Source organism: Pongo abelii, chromosome 6 (assembly GCF_028885655.2).
Source record: "Pongo abelii isolate AG06213 chromosome 6, NHGRI_mPonAbe1-v2.0_pri, whole genome shotgun sequence".
In the NCBI taxonomy this organism is placed as follows: domain Eukaryota; kingdom Metazoa; phylum Chordata; class Mammalia; order Primates; family Hominidae; genus Pongo; species Pongo abelii.
Genome location: NC_071991.2, coordinates 114902540 through 114924562, shown reverse-complemented (window position 1 = coordinate 114924562; position 22023 = coordinate 114902540). Strand labels below are relative to the sequence as shown.

Sequence of the window (22023 nt, the reverse complement as noted above, 5' to 3'; positions counted from 1 at the left end):
TTTTTTTTCCCCCTGTATATATAATTTGCAATATATTTGTAAACTCTACGACTAGAAAAACAAAATGAATTAAAATAGAGGTTGCTTTATTTTGTTTTGCTTATAGGGTTTGGAAAGTGTCTGACCCTTGTTTGAATCTCTTTCCTGTTAATTAAATGTCTTTTTCATTAGCCTAACCAGTCCTTTAACCTCTGAGCCTCAGATTCATCTGTCAAACAGGAAAACAAATACCTATGCTTTGATTATTTTTAGAACTAGGGCAGACAAGGGAGGTATAATTTTTTATTCATTCAACAAATAGTAGTCTCAGATCCTGGGTTTTCTTAAGTAAAGGAGGACCAGTGGTTAATAATATAAGCAGAGATGTGGCCGGGCACAGTGGCTCACGCCTGTAATCCCAGCACTTTGGGAGGCTGAGATGGGCGGATCACCTGAGGTCGGGAATTCAAGACCAGCCTGATCAACATGGAGAAACCCCGTCTCTACTGAAAATAGAAAATTAACCCAGCGTGGTGGTGCATGCCTGTAATCCCAGCTACTAGGGAGGCTGAGGCAGTAGAATCGCTTGAACCTGGGAGGCAGAGGTTGTGGTGAGCTGAGATGGCGCCGTTGCACTCCAGCCTGGGAGAAGAGCAAAACTCTGCCTCAAAAAATATATATGTATACATACATATATATATATACACACACATGTATGTATGTATACATACATGTATGTATACACACATGTATGTATACACACATGTATGTATACATATATATGCAGAGATGTAATAAGCTAGATATAAACATTTTTAATGACTCATTGCTAGAGCTTTTTTTCCTTAAAAAATTCCTATTTTTTGAAAATCTGAGAAAACAGTTTAGTTTTATATTTTTCATGTTATTTATATACATTACTTGAGAAATCTGTGGTGTTACACACATTCAGTATAAAATTCTATAGTGAAAAATGAGTTAATTTTGTATCACAGGGCTGAATGAAAAATAAGTAGTACAGCATAAAAATTAGTCACATCCTAAGTTAGAGAACATAGAAATCCATTCTCTCCAACTAGTTGCTGATGAGCTGAACAAAACCTTTAGAAGTATAGATGCTCAAAACTCCAGAGATAAACAGTGTAATTGGGAACAATTATGTCTTGTGCCTTATAATAAGAAAGTATCAAAAGAGGATAGAAAATAGAAATTTTTTTCCTCCACAAATGGTTGCATGGCCTTTGTAATATAAATCAGGAAAGGTCAAAAGCACTTATACTCTTCAGCAGTAGACTACTTGTGTAGTATAGTGTTATACTACCCAAGTAAAGGTGTCCACAACCCAGTGAAGAACACGCCTGAATGGAGCTGATTGAAGCTCCATAGTCTTGTCTTAGCCAAGTGGACTTTATTTACCTGATTGGAGCACCGTTGTCTTGTCTTAGCCAAGTAGATTTTACTGGTATGAGATACCAAACCAGAGAAAAAGCCACATTATAAGGGACAGCTTTAGCAAATGATCAGATGACTTAGCCCAAATTTAGATTGTTCATATTTATTGCCTATTTCTCTGTCTTCTACCCTATTATTTTTTTAAAGTGTACTGTAGCTTACTGAAATATATTTAGTATAGCAGTGTGAAATACTGCATGAAAAATGTATGTCAAGGGGAAATTAAAGGTAGAAGAATAAAGCCAAAATCACCAAATCACCAAAATAAGGCCAGATTCTTTTATGAAAATTTTTCTTAAAAACTAAACAAGATGGGTGCCTGAGTAGGAGGCAGACCGATCTCTGTATAAAGATGAAGAGACTATAGATAGAACCTAGATTTTTCCCAGAATAATGCTTGTCAAACTTTAGTGTATTAGAATCTCCTGGAGGGGTCATTCAGTCAGATTGGTAGACCCCATCCCCAGAGTTTCTGATTCAGTAGATCTGAGATGAGGCTTAAGAATTTACATTTCTATAAAGTTCCCAGGTGATACTGATGCTGTTGGTCTGGGAACCACACCTGAGAATCACTGCCCTAAAAAGGACTTCTATTAATACCTCTACTCTAGCAACCAGCTAAGTGGGTAATAGAGGCTCCAAAGTAATGTATTCTAGAAAACAGACCCAATAATTTTAGTTGAAACATTTTCTAAGCTTATAATGATCAGTGTCCCTCTGCAGTCACAAAACACTCAATAGGGGCCCATAAACCTCCACTGAAATTATTTGGCTTTGTTTTTTCTTTATGTCTACCTTTTCCCTATTATTTAGGATCTTTCCTTCTGGGGTGGTTGGCATAAAATTTTAAGATCACAGAGTTAGGTCAGTGCCTTATAAGTAAAACTGGCTTATAACTGCATTCTTTCAGTACTCTACTAATAACATTATTCTTGCATATAAATTTTTTAATCCCTTTAAGCTAAAGTTCATTCTCTTTCATAGTATTAAATTGAGATTTTGATTTACCGTACATAATGCTCAGTTATGCCCTGGACAGTACCTGCTCACCCCAAATGGTTAACTGGTAGGTAGAAATGATTACAAAATAGCAAACATGAGTTATAGCAGTTGGAAATATTGTTAACTGACAGGGGTCAGAGAACTTTACCCAGCTCATCAGTGATGATGTTCAGGATTGGAATGCCTGCTTTTCCCAGCTCAGTGGTCCATGCCCAAGAACATTTAGAAGTGAACTTTCAATAACATTATCCTTGACATTAATGTTGTTATCAACCCTTTCCCCCTGGTCATTTTATTTTCAGGATGGCTGGACACCAGTTCACGCAGCTGTGGACACTGGTAATGTGGACAGCCTCAAGCTTCTTATGTACCACAGAATACCAGCTCGTGGAAATTCTTTCAATGAGGAGGAGTCTGAGTCAAGTGTCTTTGACTTGGATGGAGGAGAAGACAGTCCTGAAGGCATATCCAAGCCTGTTATTCCCGCGGACCTCATTAACCACGCCAACAGAGAAGGCTGGACTGCTGCCCACATTGCTGCTTCCAAAGGTTTTAAGGTGTGTCTTGTAGCAGCTGGCCTCATCATGCAGCTGTAATTTGATAAGCAGCAAAGTTGTCTGCTATAGCTTAAGTGTACTTAAATTGAATAATTGGAGACTGCGTGATACAATTGCAGATGTTATTTACCAATACAAATTGACATTATTCCTATGTAGTAGTTACTTATGGTCAAGGGTATGAGACTTTTAATAAAAATCATTTATTTGTAGTTTGTTAATAAGAAATATGAGGGTAATTTCAAACATTTAATCTTATCTACTATAGGAGCAAATCATTGGCATTGATTTAGTCCATTGGGTTGCTTTCTTCAGTACTAACACCATGCTGCTAGTTAGAGGCAAGGTCAGGATTCACACTTATGCTGCAGAGCTCATTCTCTTGCCCTGTACCCTCAGCTGCCAAACTTAATCCCTAACTGTGCTGTCTTACGGATATCTAAGAGGGAGCTCTAGATGCTCAGATAAAATACAGAAAGATTCTGAATATTAAAGAAATAGTATAATATAGTAGTCCATTCACTCATGTTTTTCTGATGTCAGTCACTTTAGCATTAATATGTGTTAGCAACAATAAGATATTAGGAAGTTCCTGAGTGCAAGGCACTGTGCATGCTAACATTTGCAAGGATCACTTTTGCCATTAGGTAGCTCCTAGTTCAATGGCAAGTGTGCAGGGTACAAGACAAATGTAGGACAAGAAAAGCACACACACAAAAATGAACACAAGGAAAACAGAAATGCAGTTGGAACAGTATAAAAATGCAGCAATTATGGGAAAAAGAAAGAGAATATACATATTTCAAAGGGCAGAGCTCCAGGAATGTTAGGCTCAGGCATGGCCCATTCTGGAGGAGGTAGAAATTATTTTGAGCTTTGCAAGGAGGGTTAAATTCACCATTACCACTGAGAAAGAAGAGTGGTTCAGGTGAAAGGAGCATTAAAAACAAACACATGGAAGTAGGGAGGTGGATAACAGGTCCCTATTAATTGGGATAATGGAGAGTAGTGAGAAATAAGACCTGACTGGGAGTTTCACAGCAGGGCCCAGGGCCTTCAATGACATAGCAAGGAGTTTGGTCTTAATTTACTAGTCAAAGTGAAACCATTGAAAGGTTTTGTACAAAGGAGCAAAATAATCAACTGAATAGTTTAAATAGATTAATTTAGCAACAACATCAAGAAGATTTGAGATTATGAAGAAATTGGTATCAGGAAGGGATACTACATGAAAGATGATGAGAGCAGTGGAAATAATGAGAAATATTAGGAATGCCCTAGGAATGAACATGGATTAGATGAGGGAAGTGGGGGAGCTGAATAAAAAGATAATAGCGACATTCCCAAAAAGAAGAAGGAAAAGGCATCATTTTGATCAAGAAGACAGAATGCAGTTTTAGACATGCTGAATGTAAGTGCTACGATGTGTTCATCCAGATGGAGATAGCTAAAGATGTGTATTTAGAGCTCCTAGTTGGGTAACTTCCTGTTATTGTGATCTTAGCAGAAGCTGTTCATCTTGGACTTTGGTGTTTTACAAAATGAGAAAAGGGCATGATTCAGTTCAATCTGGAGGTGTTGTTTGTTAGCAGTAGTTTTGTTGTTTTGTTTCCCCAACTTTACCCTTTGACAAAAGAGATACAAAAATTCTGGGAACTTGATTTGTATGTGTGATTTGAATGGAATGCAATAATATTTGACATAAAAGTTTTTGGGAGACAAAGATGGAAAATGTGAATAGTTTAAACTTGAATATGCACACTTAATCTAGGACTATGAATCTCTTTTGCTGTTGTAGAGGTGCATGGAAAGGGTAATTTGCAACCTGCCTCCACTCCTTTAAAAGAAAAACTCTGAATGTAATATGAAATCTTAGTGATAGGAGTGTGTTATGCCTGCACTCAGCCTAGAGGCAAAAAAAAAAAAAGAAAAACAAAACCTGAACACCCTTGATCTAGGATGTTCAGCTACTGAACTTCTCAGGCTAGGCAGAAAGGAACCCACTCCCCAGGGTGAATTACCCTTCAGTGTAGGGCAATTGTGATGCTGCTCAGCTCCTTAATTATGAATCTTTTATTAGTTCTGGTGTTTTTATGATCAAAGATGGCATTGTCATTGATTTCCACACCTCTGACATATTGTCCAAGGGAAATGTGACGTCTTTCTCCCATAGACTATGACTCTCCTGTATTCTTTTACTTTAAGAAGCACAAGATGAATTTTGGACAAGGAAAGAGAGATTTTTTTAAGTGGGCATGACTGACAATATTCACATACTGCTAGGCTATTAATATATTTTTTAAGCCCTAGAGTGGACATTTAATCTTCTAGTCTAACCTCTCCATTTTATGATTAAGGCATTTAAACCCCAGAGGGTTTAGTAGATAAAAGTTGGGAATGAAGCCCAGATTGCCTGAGTCCATTAGTCTTTTCATTGTACCATACTTCCTTCTCCCCTAGTCAAAGATATTGGAAAATATATTTGTATCATTTGCCTAATATTTATATTCTGGCTGAGATAGTTCTTCAGGAAGTAATCCACTTATAACTAAGATATTAAGGCCAGATTTCTGAAAAAAATACAGCTCCGAGCTAGTCATTGCATTGGTAAAAAGATTCTACATTGACCACAAGTAGAGCTTAAAAATATTTTTTTCTTTAGCATATGTTTGTCTAATCTACACAGGGTAGTAGTATCATTGCTACCCAAGAAGATGACTTCAGTTTCCACATGGTTTTCAGTAGAGAATTGTGGAATTTCAGAGCTTGAAGGGACATAGCATAGCTCAGCAGTCTCCAACCTTTTTGGCAGCAGGGACCAGTTTCGTGGAAGACAATTTTTCCATGGTTGGGGGTGGGGTGGGTGGGAATGGTTTCAGGATGAAACTGTTCCACCTCATAAGGAGCATGCAACCTAGATCTTTTGCATGTGTAGTTCAGAATAGCGGTCACCCTCCTATGAGAGTCTAATGCCACCGTTGATCTGACAGGAGGCGGAGCTCAGGCAGGAATGCTTGCCCACCCTCCACTCACCTCCTGCTGTGCGGCCTGGTTCCTAACAGGCCACGGACTGATACTGGTCTGCGACCAGGGGTTTGGGGACCCCTGACATAGTTCATCTAGTCAGTTTCCCTTGTGTTGTAGATGAAGAAACTAAGTCTTTATCTACAGCAAATGGGAAATGGGTAACTAATTCCTGAAGATCAAATTCCCAAATCTGTCCTTTTTCCACGTTAGCGCCTGGTCTTTTTTCCAATGGTTAAGAAATTTGTGCAGACCACCATTAAATGTCATTGGAAAACCTCTCTCTACAGCTGGCCTGACTATTCCAGAGAGGCTGCTGAACTAAGGATAAGCCTTCGTTTCCATCATTTCTTGTGAATAGATACATGAGTTTCTTAACGAAACTTCCTGTTCTGTCATGAAACCATTGACATGTTAGTTTCCTGCAACCGAAACAAATTTAGGAGATTGGATTTGAGCGGCTCTGTTGCTGAAGTTCATATACCCAGAGATTTTTTTCACTGAGGGGACTGCGTGAATTTTTGACTACAGGAGGAGGTTATACTTCTTGCTTATGTGTTGCCGAAGCCAGTGGCTTCCTGTCGCTTCTGCTTTTGCTCAGTCTCCCTGCGTGTTTTAACAAGTTGACGATTTAATGCAAACTCCTCTCTCCCTGGGCTTCCAGAACACTGCCCTTTTCTCGCTTCCTCTCCAACTTTGCTGACCAGGCTTCCTATTTGTTTTTCTGCTTTGTGTTTTTTTGGGGGGTGTGTGTGTGTTTTCACTCTAAGCAACTCCCAAGCTTTATTCTCAGCTGCCTACTCCTATTTTCTAAGAGCTTATCCAGTCTTTCAGGAGTCAGCTGTGACTCCTGCAGTAACTGGTCCCAAACCCATATCTCCATATCTGCCTTTTTACTTGTCCTCCAAACATTCATCTCCAGCATCCTGGAGGTCATCTCTGGGCAGGCCCACTGTCCTCTGATCAGGTGGTAGCCCTCTTGTTACCTACTTTAGATCATTTTTATGTGTTAGGATTGCGATCTGCCTGATGCATTGTTAGCTTTTAGCCATATGAGAGTCAGACGTTTCCACTCACACTGTAGCAGCCACCTCGGTCCCCCAGGAGGTCTCCATGAGGTATGTGCAGAGGTCCACATGACGCCCCAACATTTGGATTCCATCTTCCTAGGAATTGGATGCAACAGGAACAAGATAATAGAAGTCACTAAAGTTATTCATTGTCGCATGGAGTTGGGTAGCTAGTTTAGAAAAGAGAAAATTAGATAAGGTGCCTGCGAAAGGCACAAAGTCATTGGAACTATATTTTAATCATGATAAATAGAAATCTGTTCTTTGAACTCTGTTGTAATGCTTTTGATTATCTATGATTATTTCCTTTTTTCTATTAATTTTTTAAAAAATTGTTCTGGAAAATGCCTTTTTATACTCATTCCCTGTAATGTTCAGTGAAGAGTACTGAATCCTTTCTTACTTTGGACAGCAATGACTGGCAGAACCCTAAAGGGAATGTAAACTTGGCTGCCCAGGGACACGCTCCACCTCTCATCCAAGACATGGGCCATCCAGTGTTTCCCACCAACACCTTTCGTGGATCTGGGTTTTGATCCTTTTTCTTGTGACTCTGAACTTTCTCACTTGAATGATCTTGTTGATCCGCAGAATATAATCTATAGGGATTGTAAAATCTCATCTCTAGCCCTACTTAAGCATTTTCTGAGTCTGTCTAAGCAGGTCCTTTCCTTGGTAACCAGTGAACAAACTTACCAGTTTTCTCAGTACAAGCTGTTTATGCCTGTCATCCCAGTGTAATTATTAACAGTGCCCCCTTTTACTCAATAATGTGTTCCAGTTTAAACAGTTATAGGGTAATCCTGTTGGGGACCACATTCACTTTTGCTTCCACCAGACAGCTCCCTTCTAGCACATTATTGGGCCCTAATGTTTATGCTTCTTGGCCAATCTGCTGCAATTCTTGCTTCTCCTCTCTTACTTCAATAGCATCACCTGGCATTTGTTTACTTGCCCCATCTTCCTAACTTAAAGAACTCAAATGATCAACACGACTCTTGATTTACTCTTTTACGAATAAATTTTGAATACCTTGCCTCCTCCATAGTCTTGTCAGCGCTGCCCTAAGGGAGCCCTCATCATCTGCTGTCTGGTCACATTCACGGTACTGCCGTGGTCTCATCATGTTTGGTCTCTCTGCTTCCCTTACATTGCCATGTGAGGGGCCTTTCTAACAGGTGAACATGGTGATGAAATTACCTGCTTCATGTCTTCCCAAGCCTCACTTCCAGGGCAGGGATGCCTATCATGACAGTCAAGTCCCTTCCTGATCTGGCCTTGGTCTGCTCCCCTAGGCACACTTCTGTCTCCTTCCTTAGTGCGTGTTAGGCTTTCACCACGCATGACCGGCCAATGTGCAAACATACTGTGCTCTCTCCCCTCCCTGCTGCTGCCATTACCTCAAATGGCCTCTTCTCCTGTCCTGACCCCTCTCTGCCTGGAAAACATTTCAGCTTGTCTTGGCTTCTTGGAGTTAGGTGTTCCCAGGATACCTCTCCACACTTTGCTTAGAGTGCGTGTACTTTATTGTAATTGTTTGCATGCTTCTCTGCCTCTGCATCTCCTCTGAACAGTTACTTTTTAATCCTTATATATACCGTGTCCAGCAGAGCCTGTGGCCCAAAAGTACTAAATGTTTGCTGAGTCAGTAAGAGAATGGACTACTATATTTTTCTTAACTGGTCTCCTTGCTGTCACTCTCATCCTTTCCAATGTAATCTTTCAGTACAACAATTGCTTTTCAGAACAGAGCTGAACATGGCACTTTCCTTCCCAAACACATCCTCATGCCTACGGAAAAGCAAGCAAAGTGCATAGCACTCAGCCCTTCACAGCTGACAGCAGCCAACTTCATCTTTGGCCATGCACACCTAACTCTACCTTCTTGCTCGTGTCGTTATTTCCCACGTTAACAGCTTCCGTCTCCCCAGCCCTGTAAAGCAGCAGTTACACCCCAAGGTTGTTCTCAGCACTTGAGCTGGGCTTTAAACATATAATTGCAAACTTTTTTCACTTTCTTTCCCTCTGTTCAATCTCAAACTCTTGGCTCCCTGCTCTGACTTTGATTTTTATCTCTAGCTCTCTGGACTTGGGGTTTCTACTGAATTTCCTGGGCACTGGTACCTTGCTTCTCAGCTCTGCCTAAAGGAGCCTGGCACTTCCCTCACCCCTCAACCTCTCCTCTGTCCTTGGTCCATAGTAACAGATCCGTCTGTTTCAGCTGGACCCATGGGCACCCAGAATAAAGACAGCATTCTCCAGTCCCCATTGCAGGGAACTATGGCCAAATACTTGAGTTCTGGCAAGTGGAGTGTGAGTGCATGTGAAAGCTGAGGCCTAAACTACTTCTTTAAAAGGTCTCTGTTATAGCAGATGTCTCTGTATCCTGATAGGAATTTAGCTTAAACTCATCCATCTAGATCCCTGTCTCCGTATCACTTGGGTAGGACATCCTGCCCAGTTTAGGGCCCCTGGGACTCTATTTCCAGAAGCAGGGACTGGGATCACAGCATTTGTCCTCTTCACACAACCCCATTCAACAAGGAGAGAGTGTAGATACTTCTCTCCCTCTTTACCTCCTCCTGCTCCTCCATAAAGTAAAACTGTACTCATTGCTTCACCAGCCCCTTTTCTGAGTGTATCAGGACATGTTGCACTCCTCCCTGAGACATGCAACTGCTCTACCTTATTCACCATCAGGACCCTTAGCCCTCATAATAGCCCCTGGCCCAAAGGGGCTTTGTGCCTTACTTATAAAGTTGTTGTGTGGGCTAAACGAACACTGAATACTTGCAAAGTGTGGAATGTGCCTGGAACTTAGTATGTGCTCAAATAGTTGTTGTAGCTGTTGTTGTTAAGTGTCAGTGGGGCCAAAGTTTTCACTTTGATTGAGTTCCCCATGCAGCCAGCACACACTGCAGAATTTACACTTGTAGTAGTGTTTGGCTATGTGCTACCCTCATGGGGACTGACATTCATGCTTCCTTAAAGAGAAAGTCACTGCTTATGTTCTGACCCGCTGACCTACCTGAATGTAATAAAAATTAGAAATAACCTACTTTGAAGGCCAGAAATAAAAGACTCTCAGTTCAGGAGTATTGCAAACTTGTGTTACCCCTTTTATCATTTCTGTTTGTAATCTGAAGTAACAACACTTAAATTGTCTTGAGATTAGTGACATTTGTTATGTGCTGTAGTACCTCACCAGTTAACTGGATATTTGGACTGTTTTCTAGCTGGTGATGATGATGTTGATTATAGTAATAATAATAGCTACTAATAAATATTGGGAGTTTAGTACAGGCCAAGAATATAAGAACTTTGTGTGCACTTTCATTTAAGTCACGTTAGCCTTTTGAGATATAGATACTTGAAATACAGATAGAGAAATGAAAGCAGGAAAATGTTAAATGATTCAGCAACAGTGGTAGATAGAGTCATTTTGGTTGGCAGGATTAGAATCCAGGTCTGCTGTGGCTCTTACCTACATTTACTGCAAGTTCTAACTTGCAAAATAAATGTGTGATTTTTGTCATTTATCATCTTGAGAATTCACTAATTTTAGTTCTCAGATTGCTTCCTATTTAAGTTTCTAATTAGAGTTCATTTCTAAATCAACATTATCTTATTCATTTACTGATTTTGTCCAAATTAGTAATAACAAATTGATATGAATTGACATTTATTTATCTGACTTTGTTTTCTGTTAATTTCTTAGCTTAGCAATTTCTTAAATCTGAACTGTAGACCTATGAAAGCCAGACTTCCAGACTTTTCTTTAAGATTTACTTTTTTAATGGCCACATAATAATTGTACAGACTGCCAGACTTAAATGGCAAGTTTTAGAGAGATCCCTCTAACCTGAACAGGGCCAGGCAGGGAGAAACAAATGTCCTAGTTGCTTCCCTTTGCAAGCAGGCAGATTTTCTTTTCTCAGGAAACGCAAGGCACAGTGTCCTATCCTTCCACCATCCAAGAAGGTTCTGTCTGTCATCTTTACCTTCATAGCAGCACTGGCTTCCTGTTAAAGTTTCACTGAATTGGTGGTTTCTGCTTACTTTTTTGTTTTTCTTTCTGGCCCTTAGGGACTCACTGTACTTTCTAGCGAACTCATTATTGCATTTAAAAGTATGTTTCAGAGGCAACATGAAGCAACTGGAACTCATGTTTACTCCTTGTGGAAGTGCATATTGGTGTAGGCACTTTTGAAAGCTGTTTGCAGTATGGACTAACGTAGAACATGTGCATGCCCTGTGCACAGCAGTCCAGCTCTACTATATACTGAACACCAAACACGTGTCCACCACAGGACATGTACTAGAATGTTTATAGCAGAACACAAATGTTCATCAACAAAAGAATGGATAAGTAAATTATGGTATACCATAATGGAATATAATGGAATCCCATATAGTAATCATTTTTTAATGAAGACGAATTCTGACTACGCCCAACACATGGATGAATCTTAGAGACATTATATTGAATGAAAGAAGCCAAATATAAAAATGCACCTACATACAGTATGATTCCATTTATATAGAGTTCACAAATAGACCAAACCAATCTCTAATATTAGAAATCAGATAGTAGTTGCCTCTGGCAGGGAGGGAGGAGTTAATTGTTGAGATGGAGTACAAAAGGGGCTTCCAAAGTGCTCCTTCCACAAGTATGTGTGTTTTGTGATAATGCTTCAAGTTATACACTTCTGTGTGGATATTATATTTCTTTCTTTCTTTCTTTCTTTTTTTTTTTTTTGAGACAGAGTCTTGCTTTGTCACACAGTGGCATGATCTTGGCTCACTGCAACTTCCGCCTCCTGGGTTCAAGCGATTCTCCTGCCTCAGCCTCCAGGGTAGCTGGGATTACAGGCGCCCACCACCATGTCTGGCTAATTTTTGTATTTTTAGTAGGATGGGGTTTCACCATGTTGGCCAGGCCAGGCTGGTCTGGAACTCCTGACCTCAAGTGATCCACCTGCCTTGGCCTCCCAAAGTGCTGGGATTACAGACATGAGCCACCACACCCAGCCAGATATGGTATTTCTTTTAAAAATATTTTATATTAGAAAGGAAAAAGGTATATTTTAAAATAGATGTAAGGGTGTGCTACAGAGAGGTAAGAAAAGGCTATTCAAGATGACCTGATTTAATATGTTGTTAGAACTGCAAGACAGCCCCATGCCTCCGAGTGGGTGTGTGTGTGCGCGTGTGTGTGTACAGGTGTGTGTGTGTGTTTGTACGTGTGTGTGTGTGTGTGTACGTGTGTGTGTGTGTTTAGGGGAGTGATGGGCAGGGCATTGCTTGTTTTGGTTATTAGTTCCTTTTCATGCTTTCTGGTCTATTCATTTTTCTCCTTAGCCTTGTGGGAAATTAGCCAACAAATCATCAAGTGGTAAACATTGATATAGGAGAGTTCCTTGGTAAATATCCTGATGTAATATCTTGCCATGTGCTTATTTATTAGCAAATTTATGTATATATATTGTCTCTTACTTTGCATTTGAAAAAATATGGAGGACTAAGACTTTTCAGTTCGTAGTTCTACTTTTTGAATGGAGATTTCCTTAAGCAACACAGAAGAAGAAAAAGCTGAAAAGGAAAGGTAGCATAACTTCAACATCTATAGGGAATGTTTTTCTAAAATCTCAATCAACATGATCTGCATATTTTTCAAATAAAATATGGCAAGGTAACATCTCAAATACAAATATGCTTATGAGGACTCTTAGAATTGTTAAAATTAGAGCCCTGCACTTATATTACCAGGAAAGCAGTTTATAGTCTAGAAAACAGCAAAGTACATCCCGTTATAGCAAAAGTCTTTTTGTTTTCTATTGCCAAATTACCATAAAAGGAGAATGTCTGCTGAAATTAATTTTGTTCTTAATTTCAATCTGCAGACTGAGTGATTAGCAAGCTATTTTTTTTCTTGAAACCTAAGAAGCTGTTCTGTGGAACAGTGTTATGATCCTATCATTTGCATTTAAATAAGCACTCTTTGTTTTGCATTTCTAGACATTGTTTAGTTTAATCTAAGATTAATCTGTATATTGGGGTTGATGGAATTGAAATAAGATTTATAGCTGTGAATTCTTGATTTGATTGTTATCGGCAACTGGCTTTTCCTTTGGGTTTTGCACTCAAAATTCATTTGGACTTGGAGGTAACAGAGCTCTTGTCTTTACAGAACTGCCTGGAAATCTTGTGTAGGCACAGAGGGCTTGAGCCAGAAAGAAGAGACAAGTGCAATCGGACTGTGCATGATGTTGCCACTGATGACTGCAAGCATTTGCTGGAGAATCTGAGTGAGTGATGTTCAGAGCTTATTGTTTATCTTTCCCCTATGCTGCTGGGGCCTCTGGTACAATGGGAAAAACTATTTACATGTCCTTTCTAACCTTTTTGGAGCCCTAGCTATGGCAAAAATGCTGACTATAAGTGTGATAATTAACTATTTTTCGGTGTAGAATGACTTTTTGCAGAACTAATTGCTATTCAAGTAATGCTGGCTTCTTGTATTTTACTGACCTAGGAGAGCAATCTAAATATTTATTGCGTTTTTCTTCTGACTTAGATTGTCTTTCTAGACATTAGATTGGCGGGATATGAGAAATCCCAGCTACGTACTCTGCATCAGCTGATTGTATGAGGCAGGCAAGTTGGTTGTCTCCCAGCACCTGGTCGCCTACTTTTCTATGAAGATAATTGATCATCTTTTGGGTCCCTTCCAGCTCCAAGAGTATATGCTCCTTATCATATTTTATAAAGGCTCACTTGTGGGTTTATGAGTGTGGAGTATAGACCTTACAAAACATCATGACCTCTTATATTAAGATTATCACCCAATCCATCCAGTCAGCCAGCTGTATCAGTAATTCAATTTTAGGATAAGCAAAATTTTAAAAATTGAAATAATGTTTTTATCTTCAACCTAATACATACATTCATATACTTTTATTTTGTGAAGAAAATTTCAGAATGGTAAGGAAGCATATATGCAAACTGTGTAAGTAAGTATACTTTAATATAAAATATAAAAGAGAATCATAGAAATTCTCTTTAAACCTGAGTGGGTTTTTTTGGTTGAAAGAAGGCTTTATTTATCATTAAACTCTAGGTTTCGGGACCTTAAACTTTTGAATCACTGCTCAGTGTCTGAAACAGTGTCTTATATAGAATTTCTCTAAAATAGTTCTCTTATTACAGGCTGATGCTAACCTAATAACAAACATGGAAAACTTTCTGTTGAGCTAAAATTTTATTATGGAATGTAAATGCTATCATTTAATTATATTCCACTTTTTGATATTAAACATTTAAAACACAGAAGGAATAAATATATATACCTATGGTATCTTAGATGTGAAAAATATGAAGCATATTGGCATGGCTGGGATAGAAGTGTGATTAGAGGTGGGGAATTGGAAGGATGAGACAGCGCAATTGATGTTTTGGGCAGTTTAATGCTCATTTCAGTAGTTTTGACCTTATGTGGCCGTCAAAGATGAGCCAATGAGATTGTTGATAGTGCATAATATGATACAAACGGTGTTTTGGAATTTTGTAGGCAGCTCTTTCTGGGACAAATCAACCTATAGAGAGTCTGGAAACAGATCAAGCATCAAAAAGTTTTAATGATGTGTCCTCAGTTGGACCAGGGTGGAGGAGAAGGAAATGGTATATAATGAGGAGAGGGATGGGAAATCCTAAAATTGAGGATTAAGGAGGACTTTATGAAATAAAAGACTGATATGGGAGACCTGAGTATAATTTCTATCTTGGACATGTTGGCAGGATTTGCAGGTGCACATCCTGTGGAAGACTGGACATTAGGTAGTGTGATTTCAGGGAAAGGGCATCTGAATCCCAGTACCCAGATGTCTGTGTAATGTCAGGCAAGGTGCTTAGCCTTCTCTCACCTCAGTCTGCTCACCTGTTAATAGGGTTAGTAATTATTCATACACCTGAGTGCAAAAGAGTGGATCGTTTCTTAAGGTCTTTCTAAGATTCCAATTCTGACAATCTGAGAGAAGTAAAAAAGACAGGATATGCATTTAGATTATGATTACTTCCATAAGGCTGATGATAAAAGCTGCGAATGCAAATGAACTATAGAAAGTAAGTGGGGCCAGGTGCGGTGGCTCACACCTGTAATCCCAGCACTTTGGGAGGCTGAGGTGAGCGAATCACCTGAGGTCAGGAGTTCGAGACCAGCCTGACCAACATAGGGAAACCCCGTCTCTACTAAAAAATACAAAATCATCTGGGTATGGTGGCATATACCTGTAATTCCAGCTACTCAGGAGGCTGAGGCAGGAGAATCGCTTGAACCCAGGAGGCAGAGGTTGCAGTGAGCCAAGATGGCGCCACTGCACTGCAGCCTGGGTGACAGAGTGAGACTCCATCTCAAAAAAAAAAGAGAAACTGAAGAACAGAATATGTCAAAGAAGAAAAAAGATGCACAATTATTTTCATTTATTCGACAAACTACTCCTCGCCTAAGCACATAGCTGGAAGCACTCTTGCATGTGTGTACCAGGAGACATATGAAAATGTGTGTTGCAGCATTGTGTATAATACTAGAAAACTGAAAGCACTCTAAATGGAAATCTATTAGGGAATGGATAAATAGAATAAAGTGTAGAAAATTCATATTTTAAAGGTACCAAGTAGCAGTTAAAAAATTTTATCTATATAAATCACCTGAAATACATTAAAAAAATGTTGAGTGAAGAAGTCAGTTATAAAAGGACACATAATATAAAACCATCTGTGTAAAAGTTTAAAAATACAACTCCAAGCCTATATTTGTTGTAAGTACCACTAAATGAGGCAAAGTGTAAAAATATGCATAGGGGAGGTAAGAGCTTCCCTGTGGAAGATTTAAGTGAAAATTGATGAAGAGCTGAGCCAAGAAAGAGTGGAAAATAGAGCCATTCCAGGTGAACTAGCAGCATATCTGGAGGCACTGAAGGGGATGTGCTTTGGAGTCTTTACAGGTATTTAGCTATATCTGCAGTGCTGGGGAGAGGAGGGAGATAAGTATGGGAAGTCTAGAGTCAGGTCATAAAAGGCCTTGTATTCCTTTTGACTCAATCTTCCGTGTAAGTTTTGATGCAATCCTGTGGACATGAATGAACAATTGAATGATTGTAAGTGAGGAAGTAAGAGGTAGGTAATGGGAAAATAATTGTCTTGATCTTGATACACAGGGTACCATAGATGGGGAGCATGACTGGTACCTAGTAAGAGGGAAGGAGGCCTCAACAAGCCAGGGAGTCACAAGGCTGGAGAACAGGGTCATGGTTCAAGTCATAGGTGTGCTATGAGACAGGAATGATATATAGGGTGAGGGGGAAAGCAAACTGAAGGCCAAGCCCAGAGAAACTCCCATTTTTAGGTCAGAAAATATTTTTTAAAAATTACTCTAAAAGAAGATTGGGAAATAGGAAGGAAAAGAGCCAAAAAATAATGGTGTATGGTCAGGCATGGTAGCTCATGCCTGTAATCCGAGCATTTGAGGAGGCTGAGGCAGGAGGATTCCTTGAGCCCAGGAGTTCAAGACCTGGGCAACATGGGCAGTCTGGGCAACATGGCAAAACTCCATCTCTTCAAAAAATAAAAATAAATTGCCAGGCATGGTGGCACGTGCCTGTAGTCCCAACTGTTCTCTACCCCGTGGGTGCTGAGGTGAGAGGATTTCCTGAGCCAGGGAGGTCGAGGCTGCAGTGAGACAAGGTGGCACCACTGCCCTCCAGCCTGGGTGACAGAGAAAGACCCCATCTCAAAAAAAAAAAAGGAGAAGAAAAAGAAAACAATGCTGTAATTGGATTCAAGTTAGGAGACCTTTCCAACAGGAAGAATTAATTTAATAGTATCACATTCCCTAGACTGTAAGGGTTAAAAAGAGTTGATTGCATTTGGCAAATAGAAGTTACTGCTAACAGGGAGACAAGTTTCGTGCAGTTACATAGACAGAAGCTGATTATTTTAAGCTGAGAATAACATGGGAAGACAGTGGAAAAAATCTCTGGTAGAATAGTTTTCTTCATCCATTGAAGAAACACCTTTTTATTAATTCATTGAACATATGCTTATTGAGCTGCTCTTGTGCCAGTCACTATCTTAGCCACTTGATGGAAGTCAGAAAATTTTTAAGAAGATTGTTCTCATCCTAAAGTTTATAGTCTAACATTAAGAGATAAAATGAACAATAAACATATGAAAAATTTATTTTTTGGCATTGTGAGGTGGTGAGATATGCTATGGAAAAGACTAAGGGGGATGAGGATTGTAAGGGTGTGTTTCAGCTTTTAAAATGGTGGCCAAGTTTGCCTCACTGATGAGACATTGAAGCCAAGGCTTGAAGGAGGTGAACAGGGCAGCTATGTGGATATCTAAGGTTCAAGGAGCTTTAGCACCAGTTGGACAGAGGCCTGAGGTAGCAGCATTCCTGTTGTGTCTGAGGAACTGCAAGGAGGGCAGGGTGACTGGGTTAAAAGGAAAGAGAAGCAGGAAGACGGGTCAGAGCAGTAGCCATTTCAGTGTTTGAGTGCAGGAGAGCAGTTACAGGGTGGAGCATGGCCTGATCTTGTTGGAATGCATAGGCCATTTTAAGAACTTAAGGTAGCCATTGCAGTGTTCGATTGTAGGAGAGATGGGATCTGATGCACATTTTAACAGTAGCACTGGCTGCTTTGTTGAGAATCAACTATAGGAAGTCACAGATAAATCAGGAACACCTGTTAGTACATGCATATGGTATTCCAGGTGAGAGACAATTATGGTGGCTCAGTGTAGGAATGCAGCAGATGAGGTGATGAGAAGGACTTGGGTTCTGGATACAGTTGAAGATAGAGTCAACAGAACTTCCTCATGGATTGAATGTGAAGTGTGAGAGAGGGAGGAGATTCATAGATAATTCAGGGTGTTCAGTCTGACCAACTGGCACGATGGAGTTGCCAGTACTTGTTAGGGGGAAAGGCTGTGAGTGAAACAGATTTTCTCATGAAGTTGGGGAGTTCGGATTTGGATGTAGGAATTTGAGATGTCTGTTAGGATATCTGTGTGGAGATGTCAGGTCAGCAGGAACTCCTGAGACGAGTGAGAGCTGGGTGAATAAATGTGAAGGTCAGCAGTCTATCAGTGATATTTAAAGTCATGGGACTGGATGAGATCACTAAGGGAATGAACATGCACAAAATAAATAGAGAAAGAAAAATAAATAGAGCCCCGAAACACACTATCATTAAGAAGTCTGGAAAAGGTGGAGAGAACAACAAAGGAACAACATTAAAGGGCGACCAAGGAGGTACAGGAGATCCAGGAGGGGTATATCAAGGAGCAAAGGGAGATCACTTCTGTCAGATACTGTGGATAAGTAAGATGACTGAGAGTCAGAAAATGGAAAATAAATAATCCAGCAGTTGGTTAGTTAATGGAAAAATCTAAGTTTAAGAAGAGGATCATATAAACACATGTTGTTTTAAAACATTTTAATTTTAAAGCATACAAAGGAATTTTTTACCAAAGTTTAGATAGGGGTCTTTAGTATAGGTTCTACTAATTAAAATTTCACATACTCTTGTTTGAGAAAAACATACCTTTAGTGCATCATCTATGATTTCTATTGTTTGACTGCTTAAACACATTTATGAAGCAAACTAAAGGTAATACCTGTCCAGAGATTATTAAACCATTTCTAATTTCATATAGTTGTCCCATTTATACCTCATTAGATAAAATTTTTTAACAGTTCCTAAACTGTCTCTAAAGGATTGAACTTAGTTTTCATAGGAACAGTAACTCATATTTCATCAATTTATGGAATACTTAATTCAATAATTATAGTCATCAGTTCAATGAACATAGAATATTTGGAAACAAACACAAGTAACTCAGCATACAATTCAGTTATGGGAACAGAAGTACATGGGGGTGCTACCCACTGCGCTGGAGCCTCAGTTGGAGAAATTGGAAAGAGCATTTCAAAAGTTAATTCCTACTACCGTGTTAACCATTTATCAAATACTTACTGGTATTTTCCACATAAGAATATGTAAAATCTATTACAAAAGTAAGTTCATTTATTCTTCATACCAACTCGATATACATTCCCTCCATTTTATGGAAGAAATTGGGGTACAGAGAGATCAATTTACAAGAACACACATCTATAGGAGGCTGACCCTGACTCTGCGGCTCAACCCACAGTCTGTATGATTCTCAGTTACTATCCTAAGCATCCCGACCTGTCCATCTATAACCTGCCTCATCCATGACATTATCTATGAAGGAAAGGAGAATATAGAGAATTCAGGGTCAAGGGAGGGTTGTAGTTCTTTCAGATATTTTTTTTTAAAAACTTGACATCTTGCTGATGGGAAAGAGTTAATGAAATAGAAAAAGCCAAAGATACAAGGAAAGAGACAGTTCATGCAGCATGCTTCCAAAGAAACTGAAGAGATTGGGAGACAAAAGTTTACTCCAGTGTAAGACGTTCAGTGTAATGTTATTTAATGAAGTAAAATAGCTTTGGTTTATATTTTTTAAATGTTTATATCTGCTTATTTTATGTAATAGTTTTACTTTTTTTTTCTGTCCAGATTTTTGTAACTCCTAATTCTTTTACTCTTCTAACAGATGCTCTTAAAATACCCTTAAGGATTTCAGTGGGTGAGATTGAACCAAGCAACTATGGTTCTGATGACTTGGAATGTGAAAACACAATATGTGCTTTAAATATCCGCAAACAGACATCATGGGATGATTTTTCAAAAGCAGTGAGTCAAGCTCTGACAAATCATTTCCAGGCAATCTCTTCTGATGGATGGTGGAGTCTGGAAGACGTGACTTGCAATAACACCACTGATTCCAACATCGGCCTCAGTGCAAGAAGCATACGATCCATCACGCTAGGTATCAGCAGTCCTATGACGAAGAGAAAGTGAAATTTCTGGGTTTATTTATGTTTGTGGGTTTCATAACCTGATTCTTAGTTCATTGATTAAGCACATTCAAAGCTTACTTGTGGCAGCTGCCAGTGCTGAAAAACGAGTATTCACAATGTAGCCATTATGTAATGTTGCCTGTTAATATAAAAATGCTTTTATGCCCCAAATAATACTCAAAGAGTAAAAATCATGAAAGCCCTTGATGAGGCTTTGTGATTGCACTTGCTATTCTAGATAAATGCAAGAAACTAAACACCCCACAGCTGCTTGCTTTTGCACAAGTACTGAACACAGCTCAAAATTTGTTCTTGGGTTGGGCCAGGAGCACTGTAATGCATTAGTACCTTACCTCCAGGACAGGTTTTCTGATGAAGTCTAGACTTGAAAGAAGCACTTTAATAAAGATATATTCAATGCTCCCACATGGGATGAATCAGGGTGGTAATTGGTTATTTCAATTTGATGGACAGCACAAAACAGATTCCAAAGAACTTACGAGATTTGCTTTCTGCTGAGCATAGTAAGTTCTCTGTAAATATTAGGTGTCCCTGATTAGTTCCTTTCTTCTTGGTCCGGGAGAACTACCATCTATGGGAAATCTGCTCCTTTGCAAGGACTGTGTTGGGTGCTTATAAAAGGTCCCTTCAGTGGTGTCATTTTATAGATAACTCCGTACAAGATGACTTGCTTGAGAGCACAGAACTAGTGAGCGAAGCAGACAGGATTCAAATCATATTCTGTCTGATAGAAAAGCTTGTGTACTTTCAACAGCACCGTATTGGAAAAGAATGGTCCAAAGTTGAGGGAAAAGTGGGCTTTTTACCATTGCTATTTATCTGTCAGATTATTATATCAGAAAGTGTTTTATTCTGTTTACCCATATATGCTTAGTCACTTTCAAAACATGTTACTAGTTTTTAGAGAAGAGTATTCATGACAACTTGATTTTATGGATCTTTGGCATGATCATTAAGATTACTATTATTGGCTGGGCATGGTGGCTTATACTTGTAATCCCAGTGCTTTGGGAGGATGAGGCAGAAGGATCACTTGAGCCCAAGAGTTCAAGACCAGCATGGGCAACATGCTGAGACCTCATATTTACAAAACAATTTTTTTTTAATTAGCTGGGTGCAGTCACATGCACCTGTAGTCCCAGCTACTCGGAGGCTAAGGTGGGAAGATCCCTTGAGCCCAGGAGTTAGAGGCAGCAGTGAGCTATGATGCAGCCACTGCACTCCAGCCTGAGCCACAAAGACCCTGTCTCTTTAAAAAAAAAAAAAAAAAGATTATTCTAGAATTGTTATAATGTACTTAAAATTGCATTAAGAAATGATTCAGTTCTTAGGAACACATTTTGTCCACACATGGAGTATTACTCAAAATGTGGTTCTGGCCCAGGGTCTGATAAACAAAGTCAGTACAACTGTGTTTTGAAGGAAATGGCCATCCATCAACCTTCATTCAGCTAATGTGGAAACTGACAAAGGCAGATGGATATTCACTGCCAACAGATAAGTTTACCTCTGTGAGCAGTGCATACTAAGGCTTGATTATTGCAGTGTTCGTGCTTGTCTCAGAGGTATAGAGCACCCTAGTAGCATTTCACATCCAAAAATCATTGAGTTTTGTGGATAAAGGGCTTAGTTTAGTGCCTCGCTGTAACCACTTCATAATTGGTAATTATTAGTGTTATTATTGTGTGTATGTAAGTGAGTTTGCCGGATTCATAACCTAAGCTACATGAAAGGAACTTCAGGTCAGCAGATAAGCACAATTACAGGTGAGTGTGCATGTATATTAGAGGCATGCTGAGAATAGATATTTAAGAATTGATCTGTGGAAGGAAGAGATGAAAACAAATACTTATTACCAATCACCCCCTAGGGAAGATACCTATGAAGTGGAACCCTTTCAGAACAAGAGTGAGCAGAGGGCCCGCAATGGGAGAAGGCCTGCCTTATTCTGAGCACCTGAAATTAT

The 22023-nt window shown here is 39.4% G+C and overlaps 1 protein-coding gene across 4 annotated transcripts in view; it reads left to right on the top strand.

Moving 5' to 3' along the window:
- The window catches only part of CTTNBP2 (cortactin binding protein 2), a 168473-nt gene that overhangs the window by 98227 nt on the left and 48223 nt on the right, over nucleotides 1-22023 (top strand). For all 4 annotated transcript variants that reach the window (XM_024249230.3, XM_054558804.2, XM_054558805.2 and 1 more), the window contains 3 exon segments: nucleotides 2736-2990; nucleotides 13275-13392; nucleotides 19730-20005. In XM_024249230.3, coding sequence (XP_024104998.2) covers nucleotides 2736-2990; nucleotides 13275-13392; nucleotides 19730-20005 — 649 coding nt within the window.